The sequence below is a fragment of the Dipodomys spectabilis genome, unplaced genomic scaffold (genome assembly GCF_019054845.1).
Source record: "Dipodomys spectabilis isolate Male_0828 unplaced genomic scaffold, ASM1905484v1 ptg000017l, whole genome shotgun sequence".
NCBI lineage: Eukaryota > Metazoa > Chordata > Mammalia > Rodentia > Heteromyidae > Dipodomys > Dipodomys spectabilis.
This window is the reverse complement of record NW_024870694.1, coordinates 20,296,692-20,310,672: the sequence shown is the minus strand read 5'-3', so window position 1 is coordinate 20,310,672 and position 13,981 is coordinate 20,296,692. Positions and strand designations below refer to the sequence as shown.

Here is a 13,981-nt window from a genome sequence, read left to right as displayed (position 1 = left end):
CCTGGAGTAGTAGCTGGTGAGCAGGCTAGTCAGCCTGAGCAGAAAAGGAAGGGGAAATGACAAGAAAGGACTTAAGAGGAGGAGCAGAGGCCAGGTCATGTAAGAACTGATCATTAGAAGAAGTTAGACTCCTCCCCTGAGATGAGAAGCTATTGGGTAGTTTGAAGGACAGGAGTGTCATGATTGATTTCTTTCTTTTTTTTTTTTTTTTTTCTCGTTTTGTTTTCTTTTTCCCAGTATTGAGGCTTGAACTCAAGACCTGGCGCTATCCCTTAGATCTTTTGTTCAAGGTTAGCTTTCTACCCCTTGAGCCACAATTCCACTTCAAGTTTTTTGGTGGTTAACTGGAGATAAGAATCTTACAGACTTTCCTGCTCAGGCTGGCTTTGAACTGCAATCCTCAGATCTCAGCCTCTTGAGTTGCTAGGATTACAGATGTGAGCAGCCAGCGCCTGGCTGCATTATTCCTTTTTTTATTTTTATTATTTATTTATTTATTTTTGTTGTTGTTGTTCGTTGTGGGGCTTGAACTCTGGGCCTGGGCACTGTCCCTCAGCTCTTCAGCTCAAGGCTAGTGCTCTGTCACTTGAGCCACAGAGCCACTTTTGGTTTTCTGGTGGTTTATTGGAGATAGGAGTCTCAACAAACTTTCTTGCCTGGCCTGGCTTCAAACCACACTCCTCAGATCTCAGCCTCCTGAGTAGCTAGGATTATAGGCGTGAGCCACTGGCACCTGGCTTTGCTTTATTTCTTAAGGGGTCAGTCTGATTGCTGTGTCCATAGAATGGATTATGAAGGATCAGAAGGAAAAGTAGAGTGGCCAGTTAGGCAACTGCTGTAGTCTGTTAGAGAGATGGCCTTGGACAATAGCAAAGAACTTAGGAGGATTTGGAATATAATCTTAAAGTAGAACTAATAGGATTTGCTTATAGTGAGAAAGAAAGAACAGTGAGGCTGACTTATTAGATATCCAGATGCTTATTAGATATCCAGACTAGAATTCTTAAGGATACTAGGTAGGGTTTAGGGTATAAGTTTGGAATATAAGTATAAATTTGAGCCTATGGTATTTTTAGTGTAAAACCAGAAGTAATCACAGCAGCAAAGGCAATAGAGAGAAGATGAGTATAAAAGAAATCAGTTATGAACAGAAAAAAAAGCATAGAGAAGAGAAATAATATAAAGACTATATAAGAATATAAAGACTATCTAACTGACTTGTGGGCTACTCCAATATATTAAGTTGGAAAAAAAAGGAGGAATCAGTAAAGATAACTGGGTCGTATTCAGTATTCAACTTCTAAGAGTTTGATCATTCATATAATCACTAGGGAATTTCTTCACAGGAATAGTGCAGCAATGACAGGTTATCAGTGTTTCATCAAGTCCTAACTCTTGCTTTGAATTTGATATGATAGACTACTAATATTATTTCCACACTACTTAAATAACAATGACTTTTCCAGCTGCTGGATTGTTGTTTCTTTTTTTTTCCAATTACCTAAAATTACTTTCAAAACTTCATAGTTTGGGAATGAACAGAAGTTTAACTCAAGCTCCAGGTGGCCTGTAGTCACAGAACTGTGATTGCGTTCAAGGACACAAATATGAGAGTTTGGGTTTTTAAAAAGCAAAGTCAGCAGCAAGCTCATTTCCTTTCCTGATTCCTGCCAAATATAACTGGCAGTGCACTGCAGCCTATTAGGAACCTTTACATGTATAAGTACTCTCCACCACAGTTTGTGTTTGTGAGTTTTATGGTAACAAAAAGCATAGACTGATTGCCTTCATTTTGCAGCTGTGGCCATTTGTATCATTCATTCTGTCTACAAAACAAAGAATGCACCATAGAAATCGAAGGCCAAATGAGATGGACATGCTACAAATGCAGCTCAAGTAACAAAGTAGGAAAGCTAAGTGAAAATTCATCTGAAGTTAAACCAGGAAGAATAACCCCATCACAGGTAAGACCTGTTTCTGTGTCAAAGGGGGCATAGTTTTTTTATTGCAATATCCTTTTGGCTTTTCCTCATCTTCTTTAGAACTTATAAGCCTAAGCAGATTGACAATGGATATTGAGTACATGTGGCATCTTCTTGCTATTTGGTGTTTGAAGAGCCTCTTCTCTCTACTCAGCACTGAAAAACAAGACAGGTCCTAGAACTATTACAATAGAACCTCCTCTGTACAACTAATTTATAATCATAAAAAAAGAAAATGCAGCCAGGCTCCAGTGGCTACAACTAATTTATACTCATAAAAAAAGGCGCCAGTGGCTCAGGCCTGTAACCCTAGCTACACAGGAGGCTGAGATCTGAGTATCGCCGTTCAAAGCCAGCCTGGGCAGGAAAGTCTGTGAGACTCTTATCTCAATAAACTACTAGTAAACTACAAGTGGTGCTGTGGCTCAAGCGGTAGAGCGCTCGTCTTGAGCTGAAGAGCACAGGGACAGCGCCCAAGCCCAGAGTTCAAGCCCCACAACCGACAACAAAAAGAAAGAAAATGCAAAAAAGTGAAATATGTCCTTCCCTTGAGAAGGTCATGAGAAGATGTAGACATGAATCTACCTTTGAGAACCTCTGACAGAGTAACAGGTCGATGAGGGAAAACGAGTACTTGCCCGTACTGAAGAGAACCTATGTGCCTAAGGACTTGGAATCACCAGTTTCTCAGGGATAGATAGACCAAGGGTACCCTCCCTACAGGACTTTCTCTACCGATAACTTTCTTCCAAAAAATTAATGCAATATAAATTAATCGGCATTAACTTCTTGGTCATTTGTGAGGTTTTTCATTGTCTTCATTGACTATATAGTTTTTATTGATTTGTGTAGCTTTTTTAAAAAGCAGGCAGTAGAGCAGAGTTTGAGCTCTACTGATTAACAGCTTTTGGGAGAACAGAACTTGACACGACGTAAGTCAGGTGTGACATCACCATTGTGTTGTACTAAGCTGCACTTCTCTGAAGTGTGACCACATTTGTTGCTTCCCACTCCTTTCTTGATAGCACACAATTCTGTAAGTGGCCTTCAGTGTCATGTAGCAAAAAAATTAGACCTGTTACTTTTCTCTTTTTTATCAACTTTCAGCGTTGTATCAGAAGCAAAGCCAGAGAAGACCTCAGAACCACTACACCAGATAATAATTTAGACTTTCCTTACTCAGTATCTACTCCAGTAATAGCAATTCCATTTGTATTTTTACACAGTTTGTATTAAATGGTGTGCCAGGCATTGCATTATATGCTAGGGATAAAATGGCAGACAACGGCTAGGAATGTGGCCTAGAAGTAGAGTGCTTGCCTAGCATGCGTGAAGGCCTGGGTTCGATTCATCAGTACCACATAAACAAAAAAAGCCAGAAAAGGTGTTGTGGCCCAAGTAGTAGAATGCTAACCTTGAGCAAAAGAAGCTGAGGGACAGTGTACAGGCCCTGGCAAAAAAAAAGGCAGACAAGATAAATGTAACTACTCTCAAGTTCTTACTTCAAATATCTGATACCTTTTCTAAGACTAATTCAAATAGCAATTCTATTATCTGGACACCAACCTAGTGTCCAACTCATGTTTGTAAAATTAGCATCACTACTTCTTTCCCTGCCACCAGCCCATTCTATTTTTATCATCCTGGTTTTATTAAAACCTGATAAAGTTGATTTTTAAAATATATCCATGCAATATTGAGAGTGTTAATTAAGGTTTCTCAGCCTTGTGTGAAACCATTAACATTTTTATTTTAAGAAAATTTAAGCCAAGTGTCAGTGGCTCACACCTACAATTCTAGCTACTCAGGAGTCTGACATTGGAAGATCACAATTCAAAGCCAGCTCACACAGGTGCTCAAGGAACCTTTATCTCTAGTTAACCACCAAGAAGCCAGAAATATGTCCCAGACCCTGCGTTCTAGCCCAGGAGAGGCACCAAAAAAGGAAAAGGAAAAGAAAGGAAGGGAAAGGGAAGAGGGAACAAGAGGGAGAGAAGGAAGGAAATTTTGCAATGAAGATACTAATTCTGTAGTGCTATGGTTCTCATTAAATTTTAGTGCATGAAAGTGTTACTTTGTTCTCTTACTTCCTTTGAAAAATCTGTCATTCCAGATTCAGTTCCTACACACACATGGAGGGGAACACAGGAAGGGCCCCAGTGAATCAGAAGTCAGTTGGCTGGTATCCATTGCTCTACACAGAGTATAGATAATGCATTTGAAACACCTCACCTCCTTTATAGCATGATTCTTCTATCAAATAGCTTTTTGTTTCATCTATTATAGAGACTTATAATAATTGTCCTTTACTTGTTTATTCTCTGACTCTTAACTCAAAATAACTGCAACAGTTACCCTCAAAACTGTGGTCTTGACACACAGACATTCTTCCTGCCGTATTTATCTCATTTCTTTTTTTATCACTGATCAATTCATATCACCAGTTATTGTGATATATTAGTTGCCTATAAACAAGTTTCTATGGATATGTAGATATGAAAGCTTGTTTTCCTCTGGATAAGGACTTCTATTTTTAGCTATAGAAAGGACCTGAATGGCTTTCCTTATCTCCCCACCCACACCCCCAGGTTTACAGCAGCTCAGTCTGAAGTTTCCCAGGCTGTTGAGTAGACCCTGCAAGTCTATATGATTCTCTTTTTGTTTCTTCTACATTTTACTCACAAATGAAATGCATAGGACCAACTAATTTCAGCTGAAGACAGTCTACTTTTTTAACAAATATTATGCACATTAGTATGATCAAATAATTTAAATTCAATCAAATAATTTAAATTTCATCTTCAATTATTTTATTAAACTTATAGCAAATTCTGTCTTCATTGGTACTGATTATCATTAGATGAAATTAGCTTGCTATTAATTTTTTAGAAATGATTATTGGGCAATAAAGAATTTGACAAACTCAAACTCAATATAAACTCAAAACGGGGGTGGAGGGGAGTGAAACAAACAACTATGTCTCAGTTTCTGTTATTAACAAAGCTTGCTGTTCTTGAGAGCAGCCTTACAGGCTCAAAAAGCCCCCAAAATATTTACTTTATTTTATTTTGGTTTTTTTTTTGGGGGGGGGGTCCAGTCGTGGGGCCTGAACTCTGGGCCTGGGTGCTGTCCCTCAGCTCTTCAGCTCAAGGCTAGCACTCTACCACTTGAGCCACAGCACCACTTCCAGCTTTTTTTCTTTTTGCTTATGTGGTGCTGAGGAATCAAACCCAGGGCCTCATGCATGCAAGGCAAGTGCTCTACCACTGAGCCACCTTCCCAGGCCGCCCCCCAAAAAAAAATATTTAGACATTCACTAGAAACTTATTTTTGGTAGTACTAAGGTTTGAACTCAGGACCTTGCAATTGCTATACCACTTGAGCCATATCCCTGACCCTAGAAGTTTTCTAGCATATTATTTGAAGTAGAAAGCTAAGAACATCTGTGGCTACTCTTTTTTTACTGGTAGGTAAATATGAGAAGATCCTGCAAACATACCCTGCTCACTTACCCTTAAGAATCACAGAGGGAGAAAACGAAATGAAATATGCTAATTTTTGCTCCAGTACATGGAGTTGGTTTTATCTCTTGGATTTTAGGATTGTCTTGAAAAATGATTTTTCTTTAAAATGTCAGAAGGAAATATACACTACTGTCAAGTAATTATTCAGAAAATTATATTTATTTCGGTTCACTGGTCATAATTTTCTGTTAACTATTGTATATTGCTTATTTATTTGAATTTCCAAATGAATGTTTGGTTATATGAGGTGTTTAATGTAAGAATGCTGGTATTAATGCCTTGTTTTTGTTTGTCCATTTTAATAATGGTCACATTATTAATGCTTAATGGTTATATTCAAATTAAATACTAAGAGATGATATTTCAGTGTTTGGTGTTAGCACCTTTCTCAAAAGAATATTTTCTAAATTAAACTTATAAATTAAGTGAAAAGTAATATGTCTCAGAAATACACAGAGATGATCAGTGATTCTAATATAAATGAAACTTTTTCAGCAGACTTTCATCCATTTTCTAATAAGCTTGTTATTATAGTCTAGTGCCAAATGATTAATCATTTTAGCCAATATTTCATGCCTCCCTTGGGCCAAAGACTGTTCTTGGTACTGTACAAAGTATAAATTGGTGAACAGCAAAAATAAATAAAATAGAACAGACTCTCACCATCAATAGCTTTATCTCAGTAGAGGAGCTAGATAATTAAGTAAATATATGTAATGTCAAATACATAGATTTGAATTGTAATAGGTATGTAAATAGATATGTAAATAGGTATGTAGGGAAAGGACATAATATTATGAGGGAAATTTACTTTGGATTGGATAGCGGGGAGTAGGGGGGGGTGAGAGAGAGAGAGTGTGTGTGTGTGTATGTGTGTGTGTAAGTGTGTTTAACTCTGTGTGTGTGCACTTGCACATGGGAGGGGTGGTAGAGGGAACCCTTAAGATCAAATGTGAATGATACAAAGAGAATAATCACAGGAAAAACTTTTTAGGCAAGAAAGAATAGTAGTCACAAAGGATCTGAGGAGAAAAACAACTGTTCAAGAATCAGTGGCTGAGCTGGATGTGGTAGCTATGCCTTGTGCTCAGGAGTTTAAAACAATAATGAATGACAATAATAAGACCCTATCTCAAATATAATCAAATATATATATATATATATATATACATATATATATATATATATATTATATATATATATATCAGTGACTGTAAACAGAATGGCTAAAAAGGAAGATAGCAAGAAATAAGGTTGAAGAGTTAAGTAGGCAAGGTCTAAGTAACAAGGTTATTATTAAAAGAATAAGAAACAGTCAGTGATTAAAACAGAAGAGGTGATTTGATCCAGTGATTGTTGTGGTAAATGGATAGTCAGCCACATCTCTCTTATCTGCCATGTCCTCACCAACTTTCCAGAGCTATATAATTATAGGTGCTTAACAGCCTACAAGTTTGTGCAGCTATTATAATACAGAAAAAGGTTGTGTCCAAGAGACCTAAGTAAGTATGACATTAGCATTAAGAAAAGATTTTAAATCATTGTATAGAACTACCTTTGATGGAAATATAAGTTCAAAACTTTAAAAAAACACTTTTCCGTATACAATACATGATATATATTACAATGTACTTTAAATCATCCCTCTTAATTATATTTAAATAAACCTCATCATATTCAGAAAGAACTTTTCATTATATCATAAAATGTGAGAACATATTTTACCAGTGATTTTTTTTAAACATTAAAATAGCAACATGCTACTTTTTTCAACACATTAAACTGCCAAATTCCTAAAACTACATATTAAACTGACACACATGTAAAAATACATGTGTATTTATTTTTGTAAGTACAGTGCTGTGAATGGGTATCTCCCACACAGTTGATGTGTTGAGAGCTCAGGCCCCAAACTTGTATATTGCTGGTATTTGGGTGTTCTTGGAACTGCACTTAGGTCATGAAGGCAAGAGATCAGGACCCTCATGATGGGACTGGGGCTTTATAAGAAAAAGGAGAAAAGTCCCGAGCTAGCACTGCCCTTCACTTCACCTTGTGATGCCCATTACTATATTTCAGTGTAGCAAGAAAGCCCTCACCAATGTGCTCCTTGATCTTAGACTTTCAGCCTGCAGCATTATGAACCAAATACATGCCTATGCCTGTGGTAGTCTGTTATAGCAGCAGAACATGGACTAAGTAGAATGTGAGGAGGCTGACATTTGTAAACCCTTCTAGTTGAAATGCCTGTTTTTACAATCCACTGTCCCTTACTTAGCCAGATATGTTTCAGAATGTATAACTTTTTGGAATTTATAAAGGTAATACAGGGACTTCCAATACTGGATTTGTTTGGAGTTTCTTGAGGGAGGAAAAAATAAAATATTTGAAAATAATGGTTCTTAAAATATTGGGCAATGATAGACAGTGATCCTGATTTTTCAAGTGGGGGGAGGGGAGAGCAAATGACTTAAAACGTAAGATTACCCTTAAATTACTGCCTAGAGAAACTTCAGGCCATGAGTCAGAAGGCGGCTAGTGAGATAGAGCTGCGCAGTCTCTCACAGTCAAGGAGAAAGAGCAAGAAAGCCAGCAAAGCCAAGGTGGCTAGAGTTTGCAGGAGAGAATGAATATTGGACGGAGGAGAGAGTTCTTTGACTATTCAGTTGAATACTGACCCACTTATGTAAGGAAAGTTCTTGAGATCACAGAAGTACCACCTAAACGAATTTTAAGTGGGACATTGTCCTAAACTGACCTACAGTTAGAAATAATGCCTATTTCTGCCAGCTAGCCTAGAAGGCTTTTTAATTCACAGGTCAGCACTGAGAACAGTAAGTCTTACCCTGAAAAGGGAAAGGGGGATTTAACCCTAGACTAACTTCTGCTTTGTGATAACACCAACAGAGCATGAAAACAAAACCTAAAAAAAAAAAAAAAAAAATCAAACTATTTCCTAGGATCTTAACCACATTAGAAAAAGCTCAAGGATTTGCAAGGAATTTAAAATATATCCAACACCCTTGTTAAAAAAATTACCAGATAATAACCCCTGTTGTATTTGATCCTGGTGTCCTGCATCTTGTATATACATTTTTTTAATTTGGGGAGAGGAAGGGAACTAACAAAATTCTGAAACAAGGATACAGTTGGCCCATTGTAACAGTGAGACAATACCAGACACTATGGTGAAAACAAACTTAAAAACTTGCGGGGGGGGGGGGGGGGGGGGCGGGGAGGGGAAGGGAAGGGTGGTAGTTGGGGAGGTTGGGAGGGAAGGGATAGTAGGAGGAAAACAAAGCCTGGGGTAACAATGCTCGATAGAAAATGTAGTCATTACCTTACTCTGGGCCTGGGCACTGTCGCTCAGCTCTTCAACTCAAGGCTACCCTACCACTTGAGCCACAGCACTACTTCCAGCTTTTTCTGCTTATGTGGTGCTGAGGAATTGAACCCAGGGCCTCATGCATGCAAGGCAAGCACTCTACCACTGAGCCACCTTCCCAGCCCCCCTCTGTACAGTATCTTTACAATAAAAAAAAATTACCAGATACACAAAGAATTAAGAAAATATGTCATAATGAAGAAAAAAATTACTGAAACTTTTTGACCCAGAAATAGAATAATTAGACAGGGACATTTAAAATTGTTATAATTATATTCAGTACATTCATTAAGCTAGAGAAAAGATTGAATATATTGAATGAAGATATGAAAGTTAGACAAAAGGTCAGAATATCTAGATTAAAACTGCAATATCTGAAATGAAGGATGTACTAGGCAGGGTTAGCAGAATGAGCAAGCACTGCTTTGGTGAACTAGACTGTATAGCAATGGGAAGGGTTAAATTCCACCTAAGAATATTTTTTTTTTCCCCAAGTTTGCAAACTCCTAGCAGATACATGGAAAGAAATCCATACTTGTTCACATGGTCATCACAGTCCAGCTGTTAACACCAAAGATAGAAGAGAGGGTCTTAAAGGAGCCAAGGAAAGACAAGAGAAACAACGATGGCTGACTTCTTGTTTTAAGAAAATGGACTCCAGAAGACAATAAATGGCATTTTAAAATGTGAAAATAAAAGTAACGTGATGAATATGTCATGTGACAGTTCCAGTTGGACTGGGACAGTAATCACATAATCTAATGTTTGTGTGAGGTAAGAAAGACTACCCATAGCCCCACTTTAGCACAGGGCAGACTTTGCTGCCTAATGAGTTTAGGTGCCAAAAATTGTGTTAAAGCAATCCTTTTGGTTTCAGAGCTTTTTTTTAAATTGGTTTTGTTTAGAATTATAAGAAAAGGGCTTATAGACTCTTATCAGGAGAAAATGTGGCAGTAAATATTTTTTAATGTTTCTGCAAAACAGGAACTTAGATCTGTCCGGCGGAAGTTTGCTTTGTCAAGTGTTTATTGGGATACCTATGACAACATTTTTTTATTGTGAAAATACCATACAGAAGGGTTACAATTACATAGGCAAGGTAATGAGTACATTTCTTTTTTTTTTTTTTTTTTTTTGGCCTGAACTCTGGGCCTGGGCGCTGTCCCTCAGCCCTTCAGCTAAGGCTAGCGCTCGACCGCTTGAGCCACAGGACCGCTTCCAGCTTTTTTCTTTTTTTTGCTTATGTGGTGCTGAGGAAGCGAACCCAGGGCCTCATTGCATGCAAGGCAAGTGCTCTACCACTAAGCCACCTTCCCAGCCCCTGTGAGTACATTTCTTATCAAGCATTGTTGCCTCCTTCCCATCCCTTCCCATCTCCCTTCCCCCCCACCCCCCGCACTAAAGTTGTAAAGTTCGTTTTTCGACATAACATCTTGTACATCTCATTGTTGCAATGGGTCCACCTGTATCCCTATTTAAACAATTTGTTTTTTCCCTTCCCCTCCACAAATTATACCAACATCAAAAACAGTGAAAACAGGGGTTATACCTTGGGGGAGGGACATACAAACCAACAAAGAAATATCTTGCAAGAAAGAAACATTTGAGTCCTTATCTTGGGGTTCATTTCGCTTAACATCAACTTATGTGACCATTTCTGCTTGTCTCAGACATATACTAGTTATTGCAAATAAGGGAAACCATGGGACCTATGCTTCTTTGGGCCAAGCTTACTTCACTTCATATAATTTTTTCCAAGTCTTTCCATTTCCTAACAAATGGGGCAACGTCATTCTTTCTGATGGAGGCATAGAATTCCATTGTGTATATCTACCACATTTTCGTGATCCATTCATCTACTGAAGGGCATATGAGTTGGTTCCATATCTTAGCTTTAGTAAATAATGCTGCAATAAACATAGTTGTGCTGGTAGCTTTAGTGTGGTCTTGTTTGTGAACATTGGGGTAAATGCCCAAAAGTGAGATTGCTGGGTCATAGGGAGATCTATGTGGAGTCTTTAGAGGAACCTCCATACTGCTTTCCAAAGTGGTTGAACAAGTTTACACTCCCACCAATAATGCAGTAAGGTTCCCTTCTGTCCACATCCCCTCCAGCATCTGTTGTTATTAGAGTTCTTGAGTCTAGCCATTCTAACTGGAGTGAGGTGGTATCTCAATTTTGTTTTGATTTGCATTTCTTTTATGGCTAGGGAGATTGAACATTTCTTCATGTGTCTATTGGCCATCCTTCTTTCCTCTTCAGAGAAGTTTCTCTTTAAATCTTTAGCCCACTTATTTATTGGGCAGTTGTTTCTTTGAGGATTTGTTATTGAGGGATTTAATTTTTTGAGTTCCAGGTATATTTTAGATATGAGACCCTTGTCCGATGTATGGCTAGTGAAGCTCTTCTCCCAATCCGTGGGCTTTCTATTGATCTTGTGAGCTATGTCCTTTGCCATGCAGAAGCTCTGCAATTTCATGCAATCCCATTTGTCCAACCTTTCTTTAATTTGTTGTGTTTCTGGGTCTCTTTTAAGAAAATTTCAGCCTGTGCCAAGGAGTCCTAGGGTTTTTCCTATTCCATCCTGTAATGTTTTCAGAGTGTCTGCTTTGACTCCAAGGTCTTTGATCCATTTGGAGTTGATTCTGGTGCAGGGTGATAGATAAGGATCTAGCTTTAGTTTTCTACAAGTGATTAACCAATTTTGCCAGCACCATTTACTGAAGAGGCTGTCTTTCTTCCATTCTATTTTTTTAGCTCCTTTATCAAAGATTAGTTGGCTATAAGTCTGTAGGTCCATTTCTGGGTTTTCAATTCTATTCCATTAGTCCAGAGGTCTGTTCTTTTTTTTTTTTTTTTTGGTCGGCCGTGGGGCTTGAACTCTGGGCCTGGGCGCTGTCCCTCAGCTCTTCAGCTCAAGGCGAGCGCTCTACCATTTGAGCTACGGCGCCACTTCCGGTTTTCTGGTGGTTTATTGGAGATAGGAGTCTCATAGTCTCTCGTGCCCGGGCTGGCTTTGAACTGCAATCCTCAGATCTCAGCCTCCTGAGTAGCTAGGATTACAGGCGTGAGCCACCAGCGCCCGGCCAGAGGTCTGTTCTTGTGCCAGTACCAAGCTGTTTTGATTACTATGGCTTTGTGGTAGAGTTTGAAATTTGGTATTGATATTCCTCCAGCACTGTTCTTTCTGTTAAGGATCGTTTTTTGCTGTTCGGGGTCTTTTATTGTTCCATATGAATTTTTGGAAAAAATATGGAATGCTTCACGAATTTGCCTGTCATCCTTGCTCAGGGGCCATGCTAATCTTCTCTATATCAACATTTTTTATCATTAAAAATTTGAAAACTGGTTGGAGGCATGGCTCATGTGATAGGATTCCTGCCAATGAGAGGTAAGGGTCAGATATTGAGTTCGAGTCCTAGTCTTGGACAAAAGAGAAAAATTTGAAAACAATCAAAATGTCCTAAGAGCCCACAGTAGCCACACTAAATGAACTGCTTTGTAGCCAGGAAAACCACACTTTAGAAAAACAATGATGTGGTGAAATGAATATTAACATTGTGTAACATTAAAAGATCACAAAAATGTGTGAATCCAAATGTTAATGTAGTTACCCACAGTGTTGTTGGATTGCAGTTTTATTTGCTTCTTTTGCTCTCATATTTTCTCAACTTCCACAAGTATACATGTATTCCTTTTGTAATCAGAAAAATTATGGCTTGTTTTTCAAAAAGCTAAGTGATACGGAAGGTATTCCTATTGTTTCTAAACTTCAGCTCAGATTGCTTAACGCAGGAATCATTTTATTAACAACGATCACAAAAGATCAGCATTATTAAGGCCATAGCTTAGTATATTCTCCATATCCCCAGATCTGGTGTTGGCCCACCTGGATTTTAAGTGTCTTTTAAGCTGCACTGCCTGAGGCATTTCCAGGAGGAATCCTGTTAAATGAAAAATAAGACCTTTCATGAGCACTGCTGAGCCATTTCTCCTGCCACATCAAACACTCTCTGACTTAATCTCCAGAGAACAGCTTTCTCAGATAAATTGTCCACCACCACATCGAGTTCTTGGCTTGTTTTAAAAAGTCTGCAGATGCTTTCATGAGGTCATTTTTTAAGCTTAAATAACCTACTTTGCTTTGAAAATCTGTTTCCTCTCTTTTCAAAAGAGCATAGCAGGAGTTAAAATTGGATCCCTTTTTGCAGTCTACATCATACATCTGGAGTGATTTCCAGAGTATTAATGTTATGGTATGTTACAGCAAGGACTGTCAGGTGTAATTTTTGCAGACCTGCTAAATCTGAAAGGGCAGTCTTGGACAGCCAGCAGTTTTGATCCTTAAGCAGAGGTGTGCTTTCTGAAGTTATTCTTACAGTCAGAGGGGAACAGCAAAAAAATAAGCCTGCAATGTGATCCTCCTTGAATGGTGATAGGACAGTAATAGGAAACATCTTCATCATCTATACTGCAGACTTTTGCAATTAGATTGGTAAGAGATAGGAGAGTCCTGAGATCTTGAGTGCAGTTCCTCACCTGGTACTTAACCCCTCTTCTCCACCATTTTAGACATAGCATTTACTAGTACTGAATTATTTATAGTAATAATTATGTTTTTCTTTATAAGTTAATAAAAAGTGAGTATTCTGATTTCTTAGTCTGTGTACTTAATATGTGCTAGAATTCACTGCAGAAACATAGACTTGAAATTTTTATTATGGAAAGTTATTTTATAGGAAATTCAATCTAGTAGATTCAAGGTTATTCATTATTTTCAGTTTCACCTTGGGTCCATTTTCATAAATTCTGTTTTGGTTTGTTTTTAAGAAATAATGTTCATTCATTCATTTCATTATCTTTTTGCTGATCTTTAAAAAGAATCAATATTTGGCTTTGGTAGTTCTCTGTTGCTTCATTTTATTTCTATTTCATTGATTTCTGCCCTTTATTACTTCATTCCATCTAGTTAGCCTGGTTTTATTTTGACCTTCTAGTTTCTTAAATTGGAAGTATAGGTTCTTTCTTTTAATTTAGTTTCCAGTGTGGTATATAAAGGTGTAAATTCCTTTCTAACAAATGTTTTAGC

At 38.0% G+C, this 13,981-nt stretch overlaps 1 protein-coding gene and 1 non-coding gene across 4 annotated transcripts in view; one reads left to right on the top strand and one right to left on the bottom strand.

Annotated features, from left to right (window-relative positions):
• Vps8 (VPS8 subunit of CORVET complex) overlaps positions 1-13,981 on the top strand; it is a 229,142-nt gene that overhangs the window by 185,598 nt on the left and 29,563 nt on the right. For all 3 annotated transcript variants that reach the window (XM_042668229.1, XM_042668220.1, XM_042668236.1), the window contains one exon: positions 1,799-1,964. In XM_042668229.1, coding sequence (XP_042524163.1) covers positions 1,799-1,964 — 166 coding nt within the window. The remainder of the gene's footprint in view (positions 1-1,798; positions 1,965-13,981) is intronic.
• On the bottom strand, positions 12,139-12,240 carry LOC122099876. Its single transcript, XR_006146018.1, has one exon. It is a non-coding gene; the product is annotated as a U6 spliceosomal RNA (small nuclear RNA).